This window comes from Pagrus pagrus (assembly GCF_965226575.1).
Source record: "Pagrus pagrus genome assembly, chromosome: 4".
Lineage (NCBI taxonomy): Eukaryota > Metazoa > Chordata > Actinopteri > Spariformes > Sparidae > Pagrus > Pagrus pagrus.
In genome coordinates, this window is record NC_140188.1 from 6381356 (window position 1) to 6406809 (window position 25454).

Consider the following 25454-nt stretch of genomic DNA (forward strand, 5'->3'; position numbering starts at 1 on the left):
GCACTGTGTTTATATCTGGAGCCAAATCAGCCTCATGGACGAGAGGGAGGAGTGGACAACTTTTACGCGCATTTGGCTCTCTCAGCTGCTGTCAATTCAGTCAGGTTTAAAAATACTACTTCTGCTGAAGACTTTCAAAATAAAACTCAGTTGTGTAGGCTTCAAAATTATCTTTTACAATTATAAATTAGAACCACATAGGATACTGTAAGTAGGTTACTTTATCATATGAACACAGCAATCGTAGGATCTAGGCACCTAGGGCTTCTTTGTCAGTAGGGGGCATAGACAGAGGGACGAGCGTCAACTGCCTACTTCAAATACTGCTTAACATACATTTACAATATTTTACTAATAAAAACCTCTGATCTAAAACTGCTTTTCAATGTTTATGTATTTATTGATTTATATTTTCTTCCACAATGTTAGCTTAAAAAATGTTTTCAGTGGATTCACCTCATCAAAAGTCAGGAGAAATAATCTGTAAATGTCCATTTTCCATTTAGATATGTAAATCTGATTAAGTAAAGACAGATTCAAATGAAAATGAAAACCCATATAATGAAATGTATAATGTATACTTCTATAAATACTATGAAAAAATATATAAACATGACTAAATTCATGAGTATAATAATAATAATCACAGTGGCAGTTAAGTCATCTTATCTGTTTAATGATTATCATACTAATAAAAATCATAATAAAAATGAGACAACTTTGTTGCTCTTACATTCTTATCAATGGGGCAGAAAGGGAAAATGTTGACCCGAGAACGGTACCAGTGGGAAAACATCAGGCTACATTACATAATTCAAATAATTCATGAAGGTCACCAATCAATAAATGCTGCATGTCTCCTTCTAAGCAGCTTTCACTCCTTGCCACAGCCGAATGAGTTAAGTCACCATGACTTTTGGTTTTCCCAGCTGATGGAAAACACCTGCCATGACATCAGTGTTGGAATGTGTCCAGATGAGAAACACAGACTCCAGTGTAGCTGCAGTTCTCTATCCAATTTAATTCATGGATAACAAACAGACTTCTCTATTTACCTTTTTAAACCTTGAGTATACTTTCACCTGGAAAGTGTATGATTCCTATTTTACAGCTCAAATCCCCCTCCATGCTGACACTTTATTTTGAAGGCAGTGTTTTCCCACATCTGCCTTTCTTGACTCAGCTGTGTGAGGTGGGGCATCACCAACTACAACAGTGTGTGTAACTGTGCTTACATAAGAACCCTACCGGGGCTGAGGTTAGCTTTTTAACTGGTCCTCCACCCACACTATGTTCATCCTGCGGTACCAAATGTGTAGTTTATAGCGCTCTATTCATCATGTTCTGTGGTATCATTGGTACCGACCTACTACTTCTGCAGGGTCTCTAAAACTCAATTTGAATTAATTAGAAAAAAAGACTTAAAAACGTATCAGCATCTACATCAAGGAGCATTTAATAAAACTAACTAGAATTGCTTTCAGTGGAGTGCATACCTCCGCCAAGGTCCAACAGTCCCCTTGAATCCAATCAAGCCTAATCCAATATAAAATAAAGCCTATTGAAATCCACTACATCTAGACTTTTATTTGGATCTGCATCAAATTGTATTCACTCATAGATACCAGCCACCTGAATATGCCTCATTTTTTTTGCATTAGGATTCATGCATTACTCCCTGAGAAATTAACAAAAATGTCTAGAAGTCTCGCAATGTTAAAGAAAGTGAGAACAAATTTGTGGATCTGTCTCCTTATTCAGATCCCCACCAAAAGTTAATTGGGTCTTTTCTGGACCGGGAACCATCCTCTGTTCAAGTTTCATGGAAATCTGTTCTGTAGCTTTTGTGTTATAATGCTGACAAACCAACCAACATACCAACAAACGGATGTAGAGTAAAACATAACCTCCATGGTAGAGGTAAAAATGCAAAAGTGGAAAAGAGCAGATGATAAGGGAGAGCTGGATAATGAATTGTACTCCATGCATGGACCATATGCTGCAGGTTCAATCATTAGGTCCAGACCTAAATGTGCCTGTCTGAAATGCCTGCACTTGAAGCCTCACCTACTCCTGCAACCAGTTTAACATGTGCAGGAGAATTGCAGGAATTTGTTTTCATGGTTGCACATTTCTGATGCTGTCTGTTCTCTTCTGAGTGTACTGCATTTTGCATGTCCGTTCTGGTTTTCTTATGATGCAAGCGCAGGACACCCACAGCTGGAAAGCATGTTTTTATTACTATAGCTGCTTTTTAACAATTTTTCTCATTTTTTTTTCAGTAAGGATGACAGATCTGGGAGTAACTCTGCTGTCCTGCTTGGAGCCAGGAGGAAGGAGCATCAGTCACTCGAGTGGTTTGTGGTGTTGGAATGCAGAGAAGCCAGATTGGTTTATAGCTTACCAACAAGACACCACACAACTCCAGGAATGGCTGTTTCTCCTGCTGGTATATAGACATCATCAAATGATTTATTTTATATCACTTACACTTTTTTTGTTTACTTGTAAGAGGGCCAAAAGTGATCTGGTTTCACAGGTTTGGAGGAGTTGTCTGGGTAGTTTACATTTTTCTCTCAGTTGGCTGAATGTCAAACAGTGTTTATGAACAATTCACAGATAACAAGTAGATATAAATCCGCCTCCAAATTGCAGGGAACTCAACTCATTTGGAGAGAGAAACATTGAGTGTAACATGGTTCATTAAACAATGGAAACTAACTAAAAGCTTTAGTAGACGAGGAGATTAGTGCTTTATAAATGAAGCTTATTATCATTATTACTGCCATTAAAGCCATTTAAAGTCGCTGTGTGAGTGCCTGGTTTGTACTTTTAGTGTCACAGTGAAAGTGAGTTGGCAGATGTCTGACTCTTTGTGGCAGCGGGACATGATTGCCAACGGGTGAACTTGATTGACCGGTTTCATGCTTGCTTTTATGTTCACACAAGATAAAACAGGTCACACTTCTAAATCTCTGGTCACCAGAACTCCCTGGGCTCTCCATTATGGCAGCGTTCACAATGAACACCTGACCTCACAGTTACTTTGAGGTGAGGAAAGCTTTGGATCTGTGTAGGAGGAAAGAGAATGAGATGACACCAGAGGCCAGGAGGAGAGCAGCCAGCAGGAAAACAGCAGGAAAGATAGTGAACCCCTGCTGACTTTCTAATAAGAGCTGTTCTGCCAGACCTCGCTCCCAAATAACCTCCATTTTAGTGCAGCTTCCTGTGGCCACATGCATGGATCAGGGAGCCAAACAGGAAGTGAATATGTGTTGCTGATAATTTGTGGAAATGGGCTGAAAGGGGAAGCTGATAAAGATTCCTCACAGGGGGAGGCTTTTAACTAAAGGAGTGGTGTTTGTGCAGTTTATAAGCAATGGCAACTGACCTTAATCCCAGGAAGTGTTTGATTTTGCTCTAATTTCTACCTACATACATACAGTCTCTCTTGACAACACTATTCTGTGGCTCCCCCCTCTGGTGGAAAAGACTATTACGCTGAAATAACGGTGGCCTGTGCAGAAAACATTCATTTCTCAAAAGAGATAAACTTAAATTGCAGCAGGTTTCATTAGTAGATGAGATGATGGGCAAATGGAAATGCATACTGCAAATCCTAATGGCATGGCATTACAAGGCAATATACTGTATGTGTAAATCCATGTCATATCTGCTAATTCAGTACATTTCACATACCTCTGTTTTCTTTGCAGTTAGTAACCTATTGAAGGTCTTTTTATCTCTGAAGGTTGGCACATTTCTTTAATAATCCTATGACAATCATAACATATTTACATACAAATATTAAAATGATCATCCAAACACTGTGCTCGCAGCATGTTTTTGCATGAATTAGAAACAAAAATATTTTCATCTCAGTTGCTTAAAGGTGCAAAGTGTAAAATACAGCCACCTGTCAAAGATCACTCCAAACCAATGGGAGGCAGCATATCACTCACTGCTGCTCCCTCTACTGTTCGCTGTAGCTCTCTATTAAACTGTCAATCTATTACTGACAAAGTCACAAAGTGCTGTACAAAGAAAATAAAACCAGACAAGGTAGATGAAGCATCTAAGGCTGTAGCGACTAGCTGCTGTTGGCTTGTTAGTTGTTAGCTTAGTTAGCCATGCAGCTAGTGGCCCTAAGGTGACTCAAGTCTCCACAGAGCAGGCACTAAGAGTGGAAGGGAAGTAGTGGTCTTACTACACCACATTGAACATGGCCCGATCGGGGACGACACAGCCTGTAAGACTGACAGATGCCAGTTTGACAACAGGAAATGAAGTGCCAAAGTGAATTACAGTGGACGTGACCAGGACTGTGGTCAGAGGAGAAGCATGAGGCAAGAGAGGAGCGAGAGAGAGGTCGTTAATCACCAGCATGGAAAAAGCCACATCTACATCGGTGAATAAAGGATTTATTATCAGAGTTGGTGACTGCTGGAAAGATAAACCAAGTTTAATTTTTTTTGTAACAAGGCAATTCAGCACATCTTAGTTTGTACGAGACACTTCAGTTTAGAGGGTTTACAGTTGTATTTTTGTGTGTAAGAATATTTACTTTTTTAAAACATTTTGTGAGATTATTTTACGTAGCAAACTCACCAATCGCATATATTTCGCAGCTGAAACTACAGAGGGTTTTTGGACAATTGCCTGTTGAGGTACAAAGTGGTATTATGAAACTGGTTAGCATGCTGACTTCAGGAGACATCTCTGCAGCACAGTAATGATCTTTGACATACGTCAAAACTGTTGTTTCATCACATTTTGATGATAATGTTTTAACATTAAAACATTTTTTAAACTACAATTCTGGCCATATCTTACACATTGAACATTGAATAACAGGCCTCGGGAGTGATATGTACCTTTGTGTGAAGAGCCTTGAGATGAGGGAAACATTTATTACACAGCAAACAGCAGCAGTAATAATTTAGTATCACTGTAGTAATTGTTTGATCACTTGCTATTTTGGAAATAACACTATTTTTCTTTGGGATTTGGGGATCCTCATAAACTCAACAGAATCTCAGGAAATGTGTCACCATACTTTATCTATATCTAGAAAAATGACCACCAGAGCTGTGTGCAGTATGTTAGAGGTTTGCCGATGGAGTAGAAGTCATGGCCTGAAAAGTAGAGTCAAAACAAACAAACTGTATATTTCTGAGCTGAATGATTTGAGGTGGTGTGAAGGAGGCCTGAGGGAGTTGTTGACAGCTCTGGACGAGCCGCTCTCTTCATTATCAGTAAAGAAAATAACCAACAGAGGAGTCATGCTGCTTGCTGATCTTTCCCCAGGTGATGGCAGGATGGTCTGTGAGATATAGGCTTTTACCCACTCCTTCAGATCCTCTGGCAGAGATGAATGGCTCGGTGAAAAAAAGTGTCATGAGGATGAGTCAGCCTGCACTGACTTTGTCTCTTTGTATTTGTGCAAAACCAAGGCCTGATGAATCATGGGCAAAATCACGACATTGCTTTTTGAAGAAGAAAAAGATGTGTGACAGATAGAACCTGGAAAACTACTGAGTTTATTTTGGGATGAGACATCGTTCAGGTTAAAAATACATAATTTCACCTTTCTTGCCCAAGTGTATGAGGTACGAAAGTGCACAATTTCTAATCTGAAACGCGAACATCAAAGAAGAATCGTACAATGCTGTGGAGATTATGCAAGTGGAAGCAATAAAAGCAATAAGATCCACCGCTGCTGACAACCTAATATCTTTTTTCCTCTTTGAAATGCACTTAGAGCAGCCATTACTTTGAATAAGATGATGCAGGGACGTCGGCTGCCTGCGTAAATCTAACACAGAGCCCAGGTAATATAATAGCTGTGTCAGATTACATGTGATGGCCCACACGTACGCAATCGCAACACCTCAAGGCTCAGGTGGCCTCTGTATCGCACACACAGACAACAACTACCCCCATTTTCATAGTAATTTGCTTTTATCAAGTTTATGTTCCATCTATTCACTGGAGAGATGGTAAACAGCCCTGCAAACACACAAACACGCACACACACAGTTTCAGATCCGAACAAACTAATGGCCCACAGCTAATAGGTTTACTTGCTTTGTTTTCCTTGATGTATGAGAAGAACGGACGGACAGTGTGATAAGAAGTGTTCACCATACATTAAACAAATTCAATCTTACAGCAGAATGGAGCTGAAGGGACAATTAAACATTGTAAATGAACAGTCATTTCAAATGTGGCAAACATCATCTGTCATTTATTAATCAGTGCTGCGGATTGATGTTAACTGTGAGCTGAAGTGGTTCATGTGTTCAGTAAGCGCTGACGCCAAGCAAGAAAAACATTTAGCAGCAAACAATGTGGAGGTAAATACTTATGCATGAGGTGTAACACTGGAACAGGACAATTTAAATTTTCTCTTGCAGTTCACTAAATTTTCTTGAAAATGTTGAACCTGACATGTTTGTAAATCCTTATCCAGTCTCTGTGAACAAACTGCCACTGAGTAGTAATAAATCTGAGGTCTCAGCCCTGTTTCCCCCCTCAAAGACAAACAGAACGAACATTCCTCCTCTACGTGTCTTCAACAAGTTTCCTCTTTAGCTGCAGTTCCTGAACTTTAAAGACCCCTGAAAACTCTCTCCTAGCGATGAAGTCAAACAAAAACACAGCTCAGACCCCAGTCAGGCTCTCATTCAGGGTGGACATGTGGTCGATCACAGAGAGCTGTCTCTGGCCACGGTGGGCTTGTCTGGGCCTCTGGTGCAGCAGGAAGAGGCGTTTGGCTGCAGCCCTGTACTTCCGTGACATGAGGTTGTAGACGACGGGGTTGATGGAAGCACTGAGGTAGCAGAGCACCATGGACGCCATGTTGAAGTTCTGGCTCAGCATGGCCAGGTCGTAGTCGTCCACCTGGGCAAAGAGGTTCCTGCCGATGTGGTAGGGCAGCCAGCAGATGATGAAGGCCAGCACCACCACCACTGAGGGGGAAATAAAGTAAGAAGGCGAAATTAGTTTCATGCAGGAGGGAATTTAGGGAATGGCTTGACTGTTTGGAAAATTCAATTATTCCCTTTCTTGCTGAGGGGATTGATACTATTTTCATGTTTATACCAAGTGCAAACCTGTCGTGACATAACCTATCCATTTGTGAGGTGGAGTGGAGTCAGCACAGTGAAAAACGACATTTAGTCACTTTCTGTCATCACCATGAGGATGCCAGGAGGTCACAAGAAATATCTGGGAGCATAACTTTCTGTCAAACCATTTGACACATTGGCATTTATAGTCCCTGTGTTTTCTAGAGATTAAACAAAAGAGATGTAAATTGTTAATGTCTCCAGTCTTTATGCTATGCTAAGCTAGCATGGCTGCTGGGGGTAGCTTTTACCTACCATACAAATGAGAGAGTGGTATCAATATTCTCACTAAATAAGAGTACTTCACAAAAAGTACCTGCAGTTGTATCTACTTCGGTGGAGAGTTTAAGTGTTACTTATCCAGGTTTCTTTGTACTTTAGGTGAACAGACCTTTTGAGTATCTGTGACTGGTTAAGCAACAAGTTAATGTTAGAAAGAAAAAAAAACCCTTTGTTCTGAAATTAATAAGAGTTTAATAAACACTAATAAACACATGCTAATGTCCCTTATTAGGACTGTGTGGGGGTGGTTTGATCAGATTCGACTGACAGCAGCATCTTTCTCACAAGGACCATTTCTGTTTTCTTATTTTTGTAAATTCAGATTGGTACGCTGAAACACCTGGCATTTTTAAACGCTGCAAACCAATTACAAGATCAGATCACACAAAGAAAAAGATTTCACATCTGCAATAACCAGTATCCTAACTGATGTACTCTTATTTCTTAGTATCTATTCCCTATTTTATATTTTTCTTATAATTTCTCTATAGACTTTTCTATTCTAAAAGGAGCAACTGTAACGTAACCCGATTTCCCCCTTTGGGATCAATAAGGTATTTCTGATTCTGATTGACAGACAATAGTTGGACTCATTTATAAAAAATACCTGATTAAGAAAATTGGTTTTCAAAATCTTTAAGTAAGCTATGATCTATGGTCTACAGCCAGCCTTGACATTTATTAATGACCTGCAGCAATAAATATCCATAGAACATTTCCACAATCCCACGCTCATGTTCACTTAAAGCTATATGCAACAGAAACACCACTGAGGGTAAAACATGTCACAAATCCAAAAGAGAACAAATCTTTATTGAGCCAGAAATTTCATTGCTAGATGAGGTAATCACGGAGACACTGATATTGATCATGAAGCCCCTGCAGATAAAATTAACATACATTTGTCTCATGGGGGCAGTAATTTCTGCGAGGATAATAAATATCAATTCAGTAATTAGAAGAGAAGTATATGTGGCCCACATAAGCCTAATCATTTGTGAATTAACAATGACAGCTATCGATAAGTTGAAGACCTACAGTGGGAACAGATGCCACAGTTTTGTCTAGAATTGATCTCATCTGGGCCATATGGGAAGAGTGATCATTGAGTGACTCCTGAGATGAGTGACAGATTAGAAATGAGCATGTGGGAGCATGTGAATTTCCATTAAGGCTGATGTATGAGGCCTCTGATGACAATCCAATTTGGGATTCAACAAACGTGGATACAAATGGAGGCAGGTCTGACAACATGAGCTCTGCGCAGTGTGTGCTCAGATAATGAACAGCATTAATATCCTAATGGATGCATCATGATTAAATATTTGGCCAATACAGATCGGCCTGGCTGCGGTCTTTTACTGTAAAACAGGGTTTCCTGCACAATATGCCAGAGCTCCAGATTAAGCCAATCAGTATGTGCAGAGGCAGGACACAATTAGCTTCAGACAAAACAGAATAATGAACTAGCTGATATCAACAATGACACACACACACACACACACACACACACACACACACACACACCAGTTTTCTCTTTCTAAAAGAGCACTTACAGAGAGCTGGATTAGACAGAGTAGGTGGAACTACTTTAAGTTTTAAATTGAGCACAAATCAGTTCTTTAAATATGTGAAAGCAAAAGTTAGATTTGCAGACACACTCAACAGAGCCAGTGTAGAAAACCCGTGTGAACAGATGGATTTCTGGTTTTCTGGTTTTCAAGCTTTTTACCTACAAAGAGAGTTTTATAAGCTGTCACTCCTGGATCTGAGATGTCTGCCTTTGAAGGTTGCGGCAATGAAAAGCAGAGAAAGTTTTCAGAAAGCAGAATCAGAGGGTGTCGTTCGGGATAATGTGAAATGTCTTTGTGCTTTTGTGTTTTATCATTTACTTGTAAGATGCAAATGGGAAAAAAATTTGTCCAAGTTTTTACTGGAAAAAAATGCTTCCTGATAGATATCTTTGTAATAAAATACTCAAGCAAAGCACAAGTACCTCAAATGTATTGCAGCACTCCCCTTGACAGCGGGAGTTTTCTTACCAGAAAATAAAAGACAAAGATTTGCTCCAGAAAGCTTGCCCTGCGTAGCCTAAGTCTCCAGAAGCCCAGAGATCCCAGATTAATTTTAAAAAGATGCTACATACTAACATTTTAGCTTAGCAGCTACAGCAAGATTTCAGCTTTAAAAAGCGTGTGAATAACATCTTTCAAATCAATTGGGGGTTTGAGGGCTTCTGTAGACTTGGATTATATCAGGCGGGCTGTAACACTTAACTCTGTAACTCTTAACACTTGACTATGAAACGTCACCTGACTTTCCATCTACATGGCCATGAGCAGATAATGATTGAATTTTTCATTTTTGGGCGAACTTGTACTTTAAGTACAATACCTGAGTAAGTGTACACCACTGCACACACACACATTGGTAGTAGTTTAGGTGTGCTCTTTCTGTTTTTCTTCTGTTACGATGTGCCCTGACATTAACCTTAACAACACAACATTCATCTGCCGAGTCGAGGAAAAAAAAAAAGAAAAAGAATAACCCACTCACCCAGGATCTTGACTGTTTGCCTGTGCGACCTTTCCCGGGCTAAAGCACAGGGACCTTGCAGATCATTTTTGCTTTTCCACAACTTGCATCCGATGGAGCCGTAAAGGAAGATGAGGCAGAGCATCGGGAAGAAAAAGTAGGTGGTGGACACCCAGAGCATGATGTGCAGCTGCCCGGAGCTGATGGCATAGTTGGTGTGTTTGCACTGCCCAGTGTTGTAGTCTGGGTGTGTGTCATTATCATACTCCACGCCAACCAGAAAGAGTGTAGGAGCTGCAGAAACCAGGGCGAAACCCCACAGGGCGAGGATGATGTACTGGACCCTTCGTCTGGTCACCATCACCTTGCTCCTGAGAGGGAAGCTGATGGCCAGGTAGCGCTCGATGCTCAGTGCCGTGATGTGAAGGATGGTGGCCGAGGTGCAGCCCTCAAAGATGTAGTGATAGAAGCGGCACACCGCCTCCCCGAACAGCCAGGGCACATACTTCCACAGGCGGTAGAGGTCAAAGGGCAGGCAGAGGAAGATGATGAGGTCAGACACGGCCATGCTGGACAGGTAGAGGTTGGTGGTCGTCTTCATGTCCTTGAAGTGCTGGATGATGAGGATGGTCATGGTGTTGCCCGTCACCCCAATGATGAAGATGAGGATGCAGATGACAGTGACAGGGATGAGGGTGGAGGTGGGGAACAGGGAGCCCTCGTAGTGGTGGTCCTCTATGTTGTACTGGTCCATGCCCTCCGCTCCACCAGCATGAAGGTCCACCTGAGGTCTGGTCCAGGGCATGCCAACCTCCACTAAGTGCCGGTGCAGTAAAGTGTGAATATACAAGTTGCTGAGGAGAGAAAAATGAGACCGTTAAAGGACCAACACTTTTTATCTCTCGCAAAGGAAGAATTGCCCCCTGAATCATACATACACATTTTCCCTTTTACATCTATCCATCTGGGTTGTTTCTGTGTGAGTTTTAGAGTTGTGAGATGTCTGCCTTCTCTCAAATATAATGAAACTAGATGGCACTCGGCTTGTGATGCTCAAATTGGCAAACAATGTATCAACAGCAATGTCTGTTTCTAGAAATGTTTTACCACATTTAAGCTCTGTGATAGCTTAGTGGTTTGCAGCTCAGTATTAAAGTCCGGCCCTTTGGCACTTCACTGTTTTTCAAATCTGGCCCATCTAAAAAAGTAGCTGAATAAGTCTGGACTAGAGGCTCATGCTCATGACAACGCAGGATGAAAACTTTAACGGTGTCCGACAGAAAGAAAAGAGTTCCTACATGAAACTGCTCACAACAAGGTTTGTGGATTATTGTGAGTAACTGGGTCATTATTTCTAATTTCATGATTTTTTGGTCCAGTGCCATCTAGTTCCATAATATTCCAGATAAGACAGAGATTTCCAAAACTCTGCAACTAACCAAAACAATCTAGTTGGATAAACAGCATGACAAGTAAGAGGGTGAACTATCCCTTTAACTACACATTTTTGTAGACTTAACATTTCTCCTATATATTCATATATGTATACTCTATACTGTTTTAATTCAAGGCAGCTGTTGGTTTCTATTATTTTATGACATTATGAACGTCTGTAAGCTGTGTCTTCAAACTTGCCTGAAAAATCTGTATTATTTTTGGTTCATTATTGTTACAAGGTAATGTTGTAGGTGATTTGACATTATTGCACTGCATTTCCCTTTAGCAATAATGTAAATTGTGACAAAGATAAAGGCACGTTTTATTATTACTCAACTGGCCTGCTCATTTATTTTCATTCCATACAGAAATTAATGGAAACCACTGGATGCCTGCAAAAATATATTCAGTAAAGTGAAACACATGAATAGTAGCCTCAATATAAAGGATAAAAAACACAAAATCACTGATATGATCCCTTAACTTCACCTCTAAGAGCAGAAACAACATCCTGCTGTAAAAGAAATCTTTGCTGGTGACTTTACCTTTAAAGTGGAGTTGAACCTCTGGACCTTTTAACTTTTTCTTTGCCTCGGTTGTGTTGACGTGGGTCGATGGAGAGCAGCAGCAGAAGGAGATTCTCATGAAGTGGCAGAGCCGGTCCCTGATGCTCAATAACCAGTTGAGCTCTGCTGAGAGATGTAGAAAGAAAGGAGCACCTCCTCCACAGTACCCTGAGGAGTCAGGGAGCAACAGGGAGGTTGTCTGCTGTGTGTGTGTCGAAGTAATCTTCATAATCGAATGATGACGGGACTGATGACGGTAAAAGGCATAAGAGGAGGGAATAAGATTTGAGGGAACCCCCCCACCACTGCTGCTGCTGCTCCCCTGAGAGAATTAATACAGATTGAGGATCAAATTAATCTGGACTGAGAACAAACACATTAGAGATATACATATAAAGAGGGCTATAACTTTATTAATAAATGCATCAATCACTGAAATCCCAGCATGTTTGCCAAGCTGTCTGGAAGTAGGCACTGAAAAATGAGTTCTGTGTTTGCCTAATTGTCCACCAGCCCCATCTGTCTCTGCTTGGCTTCATCACTCCACGCACCCACCAGCTCATCTCTTCGTCTTCATCCTCAAGTTACCAATCAGGCTTGTTATAATAAACCTAACTTCAACAGCACTGGTTAAAGAGGAATGCCATTTTAAGACATGAACTTTGCTCAGTAGTTAGGGGAGTAACCACAGCCTGAAATCTGTATCACTTTCTATGAGGACCACATCTATAGAAATCTATTAAAGGGGCATTTATTACAAATGCTGACATACAATTAATTATATGTTAAAGCTTCTTATTGATGTTCTAGACTAGTTGCAAACAAGAGGTTTAGGTTGATGGGATTTAGGTACATTATGACTACCTAGCATTAGTTATCACTGTATGTGTTAAGTAAAAGTCATATTACTTGTTATATTACTTGTAATTCTAATACTAATCATTAATGATGCAACTTAGTGATGCAACTTAGATTCTCGACCTAACCTTAACTCTTTGTGTGAGTTCCTTCACCTGAGGAGTTCAAGTTTTAAAATCTGTTTTTCAGTAAAAGAATGCAACTTTTTAATGCAGTGTGACCAACAAGTCAGTGCACAGTGACTTCACAATCCACTCATCCACATGTTGATGTTTTCAGATTTTAAGAGATAGAAAGTCGGTATGCATCAATATGTGGGCAAACTATCTACATCCGTAGATATTTGCTTTGTTGAATGCTGTTGGCTTATTGTAAAATATGACGGCAGTAGCTGATGTTTCATCATTCATCATCGTTTTATCATCGTTTTATCATCAGCATCATCGGTAACCATCTATTATGCATCAGTGATATTGGTGAGGTGAGGTGCCTGCGTAGAGCCCAAAGAATACTGAAAGGCAACACCCACCGCAGCCACAGACTGTATTCAATAGTCTGTTTTTGTTATTTTTTTTAAAATTTTGAATCATGACTATTATCTCTTGTCTCACATCACGTTTTTGCTGGCTCATTCATGAGCTACTGCCTTGTGACGTCAGTGCCAGTAAGGCTTTTAAGTACTGAAAAATTCTTATCATTGAGTCTGTACGTGTAAAGCAGGCTAAAAAATGCTTTTGAAGTAGTTACATAAAAAAAAAGTCTTTCATGTGAAAGAAGGTTCTATGAAAGGTTGTTTCATACATTTGTATGATGAAATTATACTTGTTCAAAGATAGTGTAATGAAAAACTTTAAAACTGTTATATTTTATAAGGAAAGGTGTCTTGACAACTAAAAAAAGGTAAACAATAACAAAGACATTGGCATCAGCTACTGGCCAAAATGTGATTTCAAACATCGGTATTAGAATTGAATTTAATAATCTGTGTATCTCTGATAGAAAGAGTGTTGCAAGCTCTGCAGATCAATATGATATTTGGATGACTGTTGCCTCTGTGTGTTGACTGAAACTGAATGGCATTTCCCAACTAGTGTCTACATCATGAGCATGCACAGAGGTGTATTCTCACTTCCTGATCTACAGGTTTTCCTATTCTGTGTCCAACATTAGTCACCAAAGCCTGGATGACCTGCTGGGTGACCAGCAGTGTGCTCTGTTGGTTCAGAGCCACCACGTCCATTAGATCTAAATGACCCATAACAAGAGACACACTGACATCAGTGTGTATGTGTGTGTTTACACGGAGCTGACCCACAGCCAGATGCACCAGTCAGACCTCAGAGGAGCAGCAGGGACGCCCCTCCTCTGTCATTGTTTACTCCTGTCAAAGCAACACGACAGGGGAGGCCTGTTTACCCATTTTTTGCAGTCTGTCTCTCAACAAGAGCTAATGTTGTACACAGAACGGTGACTGAGACGAGTAAGGCCACTTTCACCCTCATTAATCATGTCTGTCTTTCTTACACACCTTCGCTGTGTTTGTGCAGTGAACAGGAACTCTTATATCTTACTCCAGAAGCTTTCACTAAGCAGTGTCTCACACACACACACACACACACACACACACACACACACACACACAGTGCTGTGACATTTAGCAGCAGTGTTGAACTCTGAAGTCACAAAGAAATAAAGACCAGACAGAAGAAGTATCCCTATGACATCTGGATTTTAATTCTTGCGTGATTGCTGGCTGATTATTGTCTTCTAAATGCTTTGGGAACATGTTTTCTCATCTTGAGAGACTCAATGAAAGTAAGAGGAGAAAGGAGGGAAAAGGGGAGTAGACCTGAGGAAATAAAAAGGATAGATTCAATCTTCTTTCCAGTTTTGCAGAGGTTTCTGTTAGCTGACAGAATAAGCAGAACAGAATATCCCTTTTTCTCATTCCTTAAATGGACAAAAAGCTGTCAAAACTGACTCACCATCACACTCAATTTTGGTCCTTCAGCTCTTGAACTGTCCATATTTTAATCTTGATTTAAGGGGATGTTGTGTGCACCTATGTCTTTACCATCTTCAGTGAAAATATAAAGTGGCTTTCCAGCCATTTTGATTTTCTTTATAAAATTAAAGCAGCTGACAGGTTCAGTCCTTCTGTTTACTTTCAGTCTAAAGACAGCTACTTTCTAGTTTATTTTCCAACATGGACGTTATGTTGGTACTCAGCCAGCCAGCAAACCTTTTTATTTAACGCTTAATTGAAAGTCTGTCAACCATCAGACAATTGTGAAAAATGTCCATTTGCAGAGCCTGTCAAATCTTTAAATCTTGTTTTTTCAGACCAGTATCAGACAATACTTTAAAAAATGAATGGATAATCAAAGTAACTCAAAATTTCTGTGATTAATATAGATGTAGAAAGGTGGTTAAACTGCTGATTGGAACTCAGTTTGTCATTACTTGGTATACAGTTTCCACCGTAATTGAAAGACAAATATAGGACCCAACTACAAACATGATTAAGAATTATAAATCTTTTATTGTGCATGGATCCTTTGTAGATATCATGGCTATACAGATACACTTTAGATACATATCTATGATTATACATTTTCCCATAACGAACATTTTAAAGTGATATGTCTGGTAGTATGTATAGTATAACAAATTTTCATTTTGGAATGTACGGTGTATGAGGTAACTGCAAACATTAAAATTACATAAAAATGGTCTCTATTTTTGTGCATATTTTACTCATTTTTGTAGCATTTTGTTAATCTCCCCAACCAAAGGTAGTGAGCCCAGGGTGAAGAGGTGTTAAAATGGCACACGTTGCAATTGCTATCAAAAATAGGAATTTGAATTCTTTAAATGACAAAGAGAAGACATTTGCAGAATGTCTGAAAGACCAAATCATGTAATTATCCAAGACGTTTTGCAAGGTACCTGTATTTCATTTTTATGGTTGCAACAGCAATTATCTGCCCAAAACCAAACAACACTAGACCTTACAGCCAGATTACCACTGAAAAATCAGCGTTAGCAATCTGTTACAAATACTAAACACACAGAGAAAAGGCAAATTTAGATTCACAGGAAGTACATGATATAACACATTTTGTATCTGCCATTTGCGTTCCATGATTCATGAGTACTCAGGATTTATTATTTTCTCTGGAGAGTATTAACTTATATTACTTCAATATTATAAAAAAATATACTTCACACATGTATAACTTGACAAAAGAAATCAAAAGAAATCATAAGTAATACATAGAACTACTTTCCATTTCTCTCCTGATTACGTATGATTACTAACATCAAATAAATGTTGCAAAAAATAAAAGTAAATAAAACACATTTTAGTGTTTTCTAACACTAAAAGAAAAACATCAAAACTTGAGAAATTAAGAAAATTCTCCCGAGATTTTTTTCCTCTCCAATTAAGGCCTCTGAAACAACTGGTACATACTTTTTTTCTCTATTTTTTTTTTTTTCCTTTTTTTTTGCTGAGATAGATCAGCTGTTTCAGTGACACATCATGTGGTACTACAACTTTTAAAACACCCAAAACACAAGTAGGGCTTGCACAATCTCAAAGTGTGTTCTATAAAATGCATCACAAGACCAAGACGCAGTTAGTCAAGGTTTTCTTTCACTAAGGTGCAAAATCAATTACTGGGGAAATAAACAAAAACAAAACAAAATATAACATACAGGTAAGCATACATTTTTTGTGCTGAACAACAATATTTCGGAGTAAAGCAGCAGTATAACTATATGATAGTAAAAATAATTAGAATTCACTGTTAGTTTGGTTTTTGTTTGTTTTCTAACTTTATACTGAGCATTTTTTTTCCCCCTCAAACTTACAGGTCCTTGTGTCTTCACTGTACAAAAATATACTAACATTTCTCCAGTCATTTTTGCATCCTTAAACATTCTGAACATCAAAAAGGTTGGAAAGTGCTAAATGAACGCTCTATAATGTGAATAAGATTTTTCATTTTCCATTTCCTCTCTCACAAGACCCCTTAAACTCCAGCAGGGGGGTTAAGTCCCTTCATCTGGCCCTGAAGCCCTCCCAGCCGTGTACCTCTGTGGCACTAACTACATACAGTATACACATCTGGACACACACCCCACTGTGCAAACACTGGCCCAACCAGGTCCCAGGATCAAATAGCACATAGGCTAATGACACACCTACATACTATTTTTTGGAACACATCTATCAAAAACAGTTTCATACTGGACACATCAATGGAAATATAAATAATGACTATTTCTATACACATATATATATATATTTATATACTGTAATCAACAAGTACATGAGTCGAAGCGCCCCTTCCCCCCGACCCTCTCCCCAAAATAAACCACATCCCTGCTCATTCTGAGTTCCTTTTGCACAGGAAGCTGATCATGATGGAACAGAAATCTGAACTGAACAACAGATACAACAAAGTTGGGACAGGGTGACAAAGGCAGAAGAGTCAGGAAGGTATCACAGGTGCCAAAGAAGGTTCTCAATTTTTAACTTCTATTCAGCTTTCAATTACCAGCCCTTCCTCTGACTGCACCTCAACGTGCCTAATGCGATTACTCTGTTGACAACAGAAAACAATAAAGTACAAAACGAAGAATACAAAACAACAGAGAGAGGGGGGGAAAGAATAAAGCTATAACCCTGCAGCTGGGTGGCGCAAACTGCTCATTTAATGACAAAGTACTGGATGACGAAAGCGATGAGAATGGCGATGACGGCGAAAACCATGAGGAGGAGGAAAGCGCACTGCTCGTCTGTCAGGCTTCTTCTGGCTCGGTTGGACTCGGTGCCGGCCCTGGACCCCGAGCCGGTCGCGCCACCACTCACCGCCACTTCATTTCGCTGAGGGGAGAGGGTCACTGTGGGACTGTAGGGGCCGCTCAGCTCGGGGGCGTCCTGGCACTGCCTGATAGCACACACCCGGAAACGGTAGTCGCTGCTGGGCTGCAGGTTCTGGACGTGGAAGGATGTGGCAGAGCCTTTGTAGGCCTGTGAACAGGAGGGAAGAAGTGTGATTAAAAAAACTGAAGATAAGACAAGAGGAAAAAAAGAAAATATTATGTTTGTTTTTGCATTGAGGTCAGATGGATTTTCTTCCTAATTGCAGAAATGCATCATTTGCGTATCCCTAATACATCCCTGCATGTTTATGATAATCTGGAAAACTGTAATTCAGCTGCTTTAAAGGGAAAGTTTTGGCGACATCGACTGTGAAGACATCTACTTTCTCTCAAATGTTTCTAGATGACACTCGGCTTATACGTTTTCAATACAATAAATATATATATATATATATATATATATATATATATATAAATATGCTTGAAAAACTCAACATCAATATCTCTTTCCCGAACCCATGACCTGGTGACCCAAGATAATGCACATGCCTTGTTGTGAGCAGTTTCAAGTAGGAACCATTTTCTTTCTACCCAATTACACCTAATTAAACTGTATCACTGCACAGAATGAAGCGTGCATCTGCTCATGGTGAAGATGCTCATGATGAGGTGGCTGTAAACTGGCAGTCTGGCTGGACAATAAAAATAGCGAGTCTAGGTAGCTGAATTCGCTAGTAGTGAAGATACTGGAATTTTCTAGCTTTGATTTCCCAGTACAACTGGGAAATGGTATAAAATGGTGAAATGATCCTCTGAGGAATCTTCAGAACTTGTCTGAACTTGGCAACCAATATTGTTGTATTGAGCTTATGTACTGACGTTAAAGCTAAATCCTTCTCATCTTTCAGCTTCTGACTAACTGAAACTGCCTTTCATTGTCAGGCATGAAGAGAAAAAACTGCTTAGTGTCACTTCTTTTTTTCTCTCTCTTTTTTCAATTTATTAGTTATGTTATTTGTCGCCTTCGATGCGGGGGGAAGCCATCTGCCCATCTGCTGTTTGCTCAGTCGACACAACCACAAGCTTTTAGAAAGCTTTGTAAACAAGGCTGCCGAAATACATTCCCAGTTATTCTTGTTTATAAATTTGGCAAGACAACTATTGGACAAGGGTGTAAACAGTTTTTATACTGGGTTTCAAACTAGCAAAAATGTAGAAATTATTGAATTATCCATTATACACCAGCCAAACTACACAACCAGTTTATCGCAAAGACTGAAGCAAACTGCCTCAGTAAATTCCCATCCTCAGCAAATGAATAATTCCCCTTTCTTAAACATGAGCTTTTCAGTCTAGGCCACTGAGACTGACAGTGAGGATGGGAACCAACTGATGAGGGATGGCAGCCACATATTTCACCTCCCTGATTCAATTGCCATGTACGATGTGACGAGATTAGCATAAAACTGCAGTGGCCATTACTCCACGTTAACATGGCTGGAGGCCACTGGGAGGAATGAATGTGTTGGCAGGGGCCAGACACCTGGGATACCACATGGATCAATGACCTTTGCATAATGGGCAATTTAAAGCCAGCGGTGACTAATACAGAATGCTGTGAAAACATTAAGGCCCCGGATCCATCTGGATGCTCATCTGCATAAGAAGGCTGCTGTGATGAATGGTAGGTCAGCCACAGGTGAGGACACCAGATACAAAGAGGAAGGACCAGACCTTCAATGTCAGTACCTGTTTAAACTCAGAGTTTCCCATCATGCACTGCAAGGTGTAGAGGATTGGGTCCCCCTTCATGGGCGACAGGGCCTCCCATGTGACTTCGCAGGAGTTGTCATCCAGACGCTCCACTTTAGGGGCTGAAAGGAGGAAGACAGAGTGCAGATTCAATGACAGTTATGAGTTACTGTAGATTTATTGTATGCGTCACAATATTGACAAGTGGAAATGAAAATGAGACCAACAGCTCTGCCAACAACAGCTCACATTAGGCATCACCGACACCATTTGAAAAGTTTGACATGGTATATGTGGCACATACATGATACACAACCCATTTATAGAGCTGCAACGATTGGTTATTCCAATTAATTAGTCGATCCAAAGAAAATTATTTGCCAACTATTTTGATAACCAATAAATCATTTCAGTAATGTCAAACACTTGCTGGTTCCAGCTTCTTAAATGTAAGGATTTGCTGCTTTTCTTTGTCATTTATGACAGTAAATGTAGATTCTTTGGGTTTTGGACTGTTGGTTGGACAAAAGAAAAGCAATTTGAAGATGTCACTTTGTGCTCTAGGAAACTGTATTGTGCATTTCTTATAATTTTTTGACCTTTTGTAGACTAAACAATTAATGGCTTCATTGTGAAAATAATCAGCAGATTAATTGATAATGAAAAATTCTTTGTTGCAGCCCTACCTACTTATTTGAGCTTCTCTCTGAAGGGTAGTTCCATATTACTGCCATTGACAAGTGTGAAAGACTACTTTGAGTAAAAAATACAATACTATTTGGTTTGAACCAGTGTCCAAAATTAGCCGAATATGACGCTTGCAAATAAAATATATGAGGTCAGCCGTCATTGGTGGGTTGATGAAATGCTTCCTACAAACTCTTCTCACGACAACATACAAGCTGAATGACCAAATGTTGTTTTGCACTGATTCTGCACACCAGTATGACTGACAGTAATTGTATCAATCACAGTTCTTTGACTGACCCCTTCATGGTCACTGCAGTTACATTAAGATAGCGAGCAAATTTCGTACCATCTGCAAAGAGTGTGTGCAAATATGTGGCAGCACAATACCAGAGTAGATCATCCTTAAACTAAAAATAGAGAGTACGGCGGAAGTGTGGTTAAATGCAAATTTTCTCAGAAGTTGTGCTTCACAGATAAGGAAAGTTTTTGATGTTTTTCATGCATTGTAATCTACAACACCTCAGGATAAGAATTTAGACAAACCTCATTTGCTAAAGTAAGCTTTGAATTCTTGATTATTAAAAAAAAGCAACTAGAAGATGAAATGCACATCACATTTCCAACAAAGTTTTCATGTGCTGTGATCTTTCTGTCTGAATCAGAGGTTTGGAGGATTTTTCAAAGTTGGGCTGTTACAGAAACCGCTTACTTTAATACAAGATAACTTGCTTTCTGCATGCACAGTGACTCAGCTGATGAATTTAGAGTGAATTCGAGACAACTGCATGTAACTTTCCCCCTTTAGTTGAGAGTGCGCAATAACTATGAGTCATGCTCTTCTTTAGGTAGGTGGCAATTTAAGCAAAAACAATAAAAATAAGTGGCTCTTTTGAACTGGTTAAGTGTTAATCATCACAAAGTACAGTGGCAGGGAGGATTTTAATCCCCTGTGGCATTATGATATTAAGCTTAAAACTTTAGGTTGAAATGGTTATTCTAAATTCACACAGTTAATGGTGAGACTGTCCACTTCACTGTGTGGGGAGACAAACTGGCACATGACTGCCTGATTCGAAAGAGGTGCCGCACTGAGAATAAATCCCACGTCCTCATTACTGACTTCAACATGTAGGATCAAAAGAGGCTTTGCAGAGGCTGGCTGAGAGCGGAGCGCAGCGCTGAACAACCCAACTCATGATGACAGCCGACAAGTGAAGCTCGGGCTGCTGGGTCTTGATCAAATGCAAGTCAAACTTGGGTCAACTGAGGTTAAAAGCTGAGCACACTGGCTGTCGGTATGTCAGCAGTGAGTGTTTGTAAAGAGAGCTGATCCACACCGGGTAGACAGAGATAGAGAAAGATACAGAGAGAGAGAGAGTGTGAGATAGAGGGAAAGAAAGAGAGCAAAAAAGGAAGAAAGAGAAAACGTGCTGCCACTGTACCTTTCACAGGGGCTGGAGGAGAGCGCGGGGTGGTGAATGTGTAAACATTGGAGAAGGGCCCTTCGCCCGCCTCATTAAAGGCCTGGATGCGGAACGTATAAGAGGTAGACTCATTAAGCCTCTGGACTTTGTGTGTGTGGCATGGTCCTTTATACAAGGATATAAATCTGCAATGACAGGAACATGAAAAGAGAGAGAGAGAGAAAGGATTTAATGAGTAAAAGGGTAAAGATGACAAAAAGCAAATGAGATGAGTGACTCCTCTGTCAGGAAATATACAGTGACCTAAAGCACATCATCAGTTCCTTTCTCCTTATAAAAGGCACCGTGTATGGTACGTTATTTTCTGTGCCCTCCTCGATACAGTTATCTGAAGCTCTTCCTCAAACACCAGTCTCCTCTCTTATCAGGTCACTTCCCCTCGCCTGACTAATGGGCCACCGACCTGCCGCTCTTGTCCCCCATCTGCAGCTGATACTGGAGGGCGTCTGAGGTGGCGGCTTTGGCTGGGCCGTCACCCCACTTGAGCCTGAGGGTCTGATGGCTGAAGGCGGTGCACTCCAGGCGGGGTGGCTGCGGGGGCAGGGGCTTCGTCTTCAGCTTAAAGGTGTGACTAAAGGGGCCTGCGCCCAGGCTGTTCAGGGCTTGGATACGGAGCCTAAAGGAAGAAGAGAAATGGCAACATCAGAGAGCTGCAAGGACTGAGCTGACCTGAGCAGAAACGCTGCAGTGGCTGTCAAAGTGGCATTAACAGTATTTCATCTCCTCAGCAGACAGTGATGCTCAGCCTCTGTTGATGTACAGTCTGTAAGTAGCCCAACAGGGACACATTTTACAGCTCTGTATCTGGCTCTGAACACACTCATGAAAAGCTGAAAGTCAGCACTTTAATCCAACTTCAGTCTTCAAGTAAAGTGTGTAGACTCAATACAATGAAAAATACATTGCTGTCCTACCAGACTTCACTGAATAACTAACACAATTCTTAACATAAGCATATAATAAATACAGTGTAAAAGACATGTTCAGATGTCGTTTCAGATACAGCGTTTGCACACCTTCCTAAACATCAAATTCAAGGACTTTTCTTGGACAAATTACCTGAAAATCAAGGACCCAATTACTGTTACAACAAGGACAACTAGCAGGATTTATAGAAGCTCAGACAAAAATTGAAAAGAGAGCGAGGCTTCAATGTGTGAACACTTTTGTGTTTGTAATTGTTTTGTCATTCTCTGACTTGTGAGCGCTGAGATCAGTTTTGAAAGAACTGTAAGCTCTTGTTGACATTGAAAGGTGCAAAGTTGTTTAGCACAAGTGAAATTTTGATGTTCCTACAAGAAGACACCTACCTGTAGCTGGTGTCAGGCTGCAGGTGCTGGATGATGTGTTTGGTGACAGGACCGACAACAACGGGCTGGCGCTCTCCGAGGTCAATCAGGTAGGAAGTGATCTCAGAGCCATGATCGCACGGGGGGTCCCAGCAAATGCCCAGGCAGGTGGATGGAGAGTAGAATGGTGGCGGGCGGGGACTGCTGTCCTCATCTTCCTCGTCTTCATCTGCGTCCACTGGAGTCTCATACCTGTGAAGCTCGGACTCCTTCAGCGCGTAGATGTTGCTGACGGCTGCGGGCACAGAGCAGGGTGTCTGGCACAACACTGCCTCGCTGAAGGGCCCCACGCCAGCCACATTGACAGCCTGCATGACAGCAGAACACAAATGTCAGCTCGTCAACATCAAGTCTTGCTTGTGACGTTGAAGGACATGTGTAACAGCCTTGTATGACCACAAGGTGGAGTTCCAATGTAAACATGATTGGTTTGAGTTTCAGCAAGTCCTAAGAAGTGTGTGGTTTTATTTTCTAGCAGAGCCATGCAGTAAAAAAATAAACAAAATTACATATTTGAAAAATGAGGACCATATGGGTTGTGATTTTAATCAACTGCGACAACCAAAGTCTGGTTTTATAGCCTGACAAGAATGTAATAGTTAGGGATGGTCTGATTGGTCTGATTGGTCTGGACCAATAGTGGCAGTGGAGAAAATAAACACTGCATGCGTGATAACCCATAAGCAACAGTCGTCCCTCCCTCTCTCCCCTGTTGAACTCCAGAAAAGGCTGCAAGAGAACAGCACGTCCTGAAATTTCAGCCTGAACCAGACCCAAAGGACAAAGCCACAGTTTTAAAGTCAGAATCTGTCTCTTCTGTTACACAAACACTGGGTTCACTGGGCCTGACTTGCTGCTATTTCATGTAACTAGTGAACCAACTGTTTACAATACAAAAACAGTTTAGCATTAATCATTATCCTAGGCAAGCACACAAAGTCTAAAACCAACAATCTCCTGGTATGCAGCTGCTTGATGAATTAAAAATTGAGAGATTTAAGAAAAGCATTGTTTTTTAGTTTGTTACTTTTTGTAAAATACTTATTTTTATCATCCAAAACTCAGCCACAGCCTGTCTGGCTTTATGTAATTTATCTTGGTTTTTAGGCAATTAGGATGACAATTACAAGTACTGAAGTGTGACATACGGATTTATGAATAATGCATTTTCTACTCAGGCTGAAGAAATGTCTGTGATTCAGCATACCGACTGTTCCAGATCTCTTCTTTCCAGGTGTTTTCTACTCAGCAGAGGAGTATTAAAAATTAGGTTTGTAGCAATTAACTGATTTCACCATTATCCAGTTTAAAATGTCATGGTTTCGTAACGGCTATTGTAAAGGCTCAGTTACACCGAGTGTTTCTGCTCTTACTCTCAAAAAGGGATATAATGGGTCATTATAGGATGTCATTATAGGCTACAATATGGAAGGTATAGGTCTATTGTGTTTCATATGACTAAGCCTACAATTTGATCCTTTGTCTGCCTGCTCATCCCTGTGTCCAAGGCCATTCATTTATTTAAAAAGATCTAGGCTATTTAAATGTTCTATATAGGTTATTTGGGCATTTTGTTGAAGGTAACTAAAAGTAGTGTAATAAGTAATTTATTACTAAGGTATTTTGTACCATATTATTTGCTTACTGCATTATTTCTGTTCCAAAAGGCAGCAACTGTTGCAACAAATAAATGCTGTGCTAACAAAATACAAGAAAACCTTTTAATAAAAATGCTCATGTGATTGTATACATCCATAATAAATTAAGGAATAAATAAATGCATTATAATCATGAGACTTTGAAACTAGGATTAATCCTCAGACTATAATTGTAGCATAAAAACCTATAATCATTGCATCAACAGTAACAATCCATATACTGTAGTTTATACGAGGGCTTCTCAATCATTGTGGCCTTAGAGGGACTGGACTCCTTACCCTCACAGTGTTAGAATCACTCTTTTATCCACTGAGCCACAATGGCACAGAGAGAGAGATGGTGGGAGGTAACAAATCAAATGTTTGAGTAAAAGAATACAGTGAATAACTCTATATCCTTCAAATGATTGTGAGAAGAAGCCTGGAGAGATTTGTATATTCTTAAAAAAAACTCACAGCTGATCTTTGCTGTTCTTATCAAATACTTGTCAAGATAACCTGCGCTAATCATATTATTCATTTTAAAAAGGCAGCACCCTGGATTCTCCTTCAAGTCTTTATAAAAACTAATCATACTGAAATTACTCAGTGATTTCAACAGTGGGAACAAATGAAAATTAGTCAGGGCTTTATAAAATAAATTAAGTGTTTAATAGTGCTCACCTGTGTCCGGCAAAAGTAGTTGTTTGCAGGCAGCAGCCCCTTCATTTCATGGCTGAGTGCTGGTCCACTGTAACACATCTGCATGCTGCCCTCAGCAGCTCCCCACTCCAGACGAAACTCTGTCACTGGAGCTCCATTACAAGGAGGGGCCTAGAAG

General features: G+C 40.2%; 2 protein-coding genes across 5 annotated transcripts in view; both read right to left on the reverse strand.

Annotated features, from left to right (window-relative positions):
• Positions 1–6663: 6663 nt before the first annotated feature.
• mlnr (motilin receptor) lies at positions 6664–10752 on the reverse strand (the record flags this gene model as incomplete). The annotated part of the gene is made up of 2 exons (XM_084350144.1): positions 6664–6971; positions 9969–10752. The coding sequence occupies 2 exons, from the start codon at positions 10750–10752 to the stop codon at positions 6664–6666; spliced, it is 1092 nt and encodes a 363-aa protein (XP_084206270.1).
• A 4578-nt stretch (positions 10753–15330) lies between these two features.
• fndc3a (fibronectin type III domain containing 3A) overlaps positions 15331–25454 on the reverse strand; it is a gene marked incomplete at its 5' end in the record, with an annotated part of 50476 nt that continues 40352 nt past the window's right edge. For all 4 annotated transcript variants that reach the window (XM_084351143.1, XM_084351144.1, XM_084351145.1 and 1 more), the window contains 6 exons: positions 15331–17849; positions 19451–19575; positions 21586–21752; positions 22031–22243; positions 22938–23284; positions 25298–25447. In XM_084351143.1, the coding sequence (XP_084207269.1) occupies positions 17526–17849; positions 19451–19575; positions 21586–21752; positions 22031–22243; positions 22938–23284; positions 25298–25447 (1326 nt within the window). In that variant the 3' untranslated portion in view covers positions 15331–17525. The remainder of the gene's footprint in view (positions 17850–19450; positions 19576–21585; positions 21753–22030; positions 22244–22937; positions 23285–25297; positions 25448–25454) is intronic.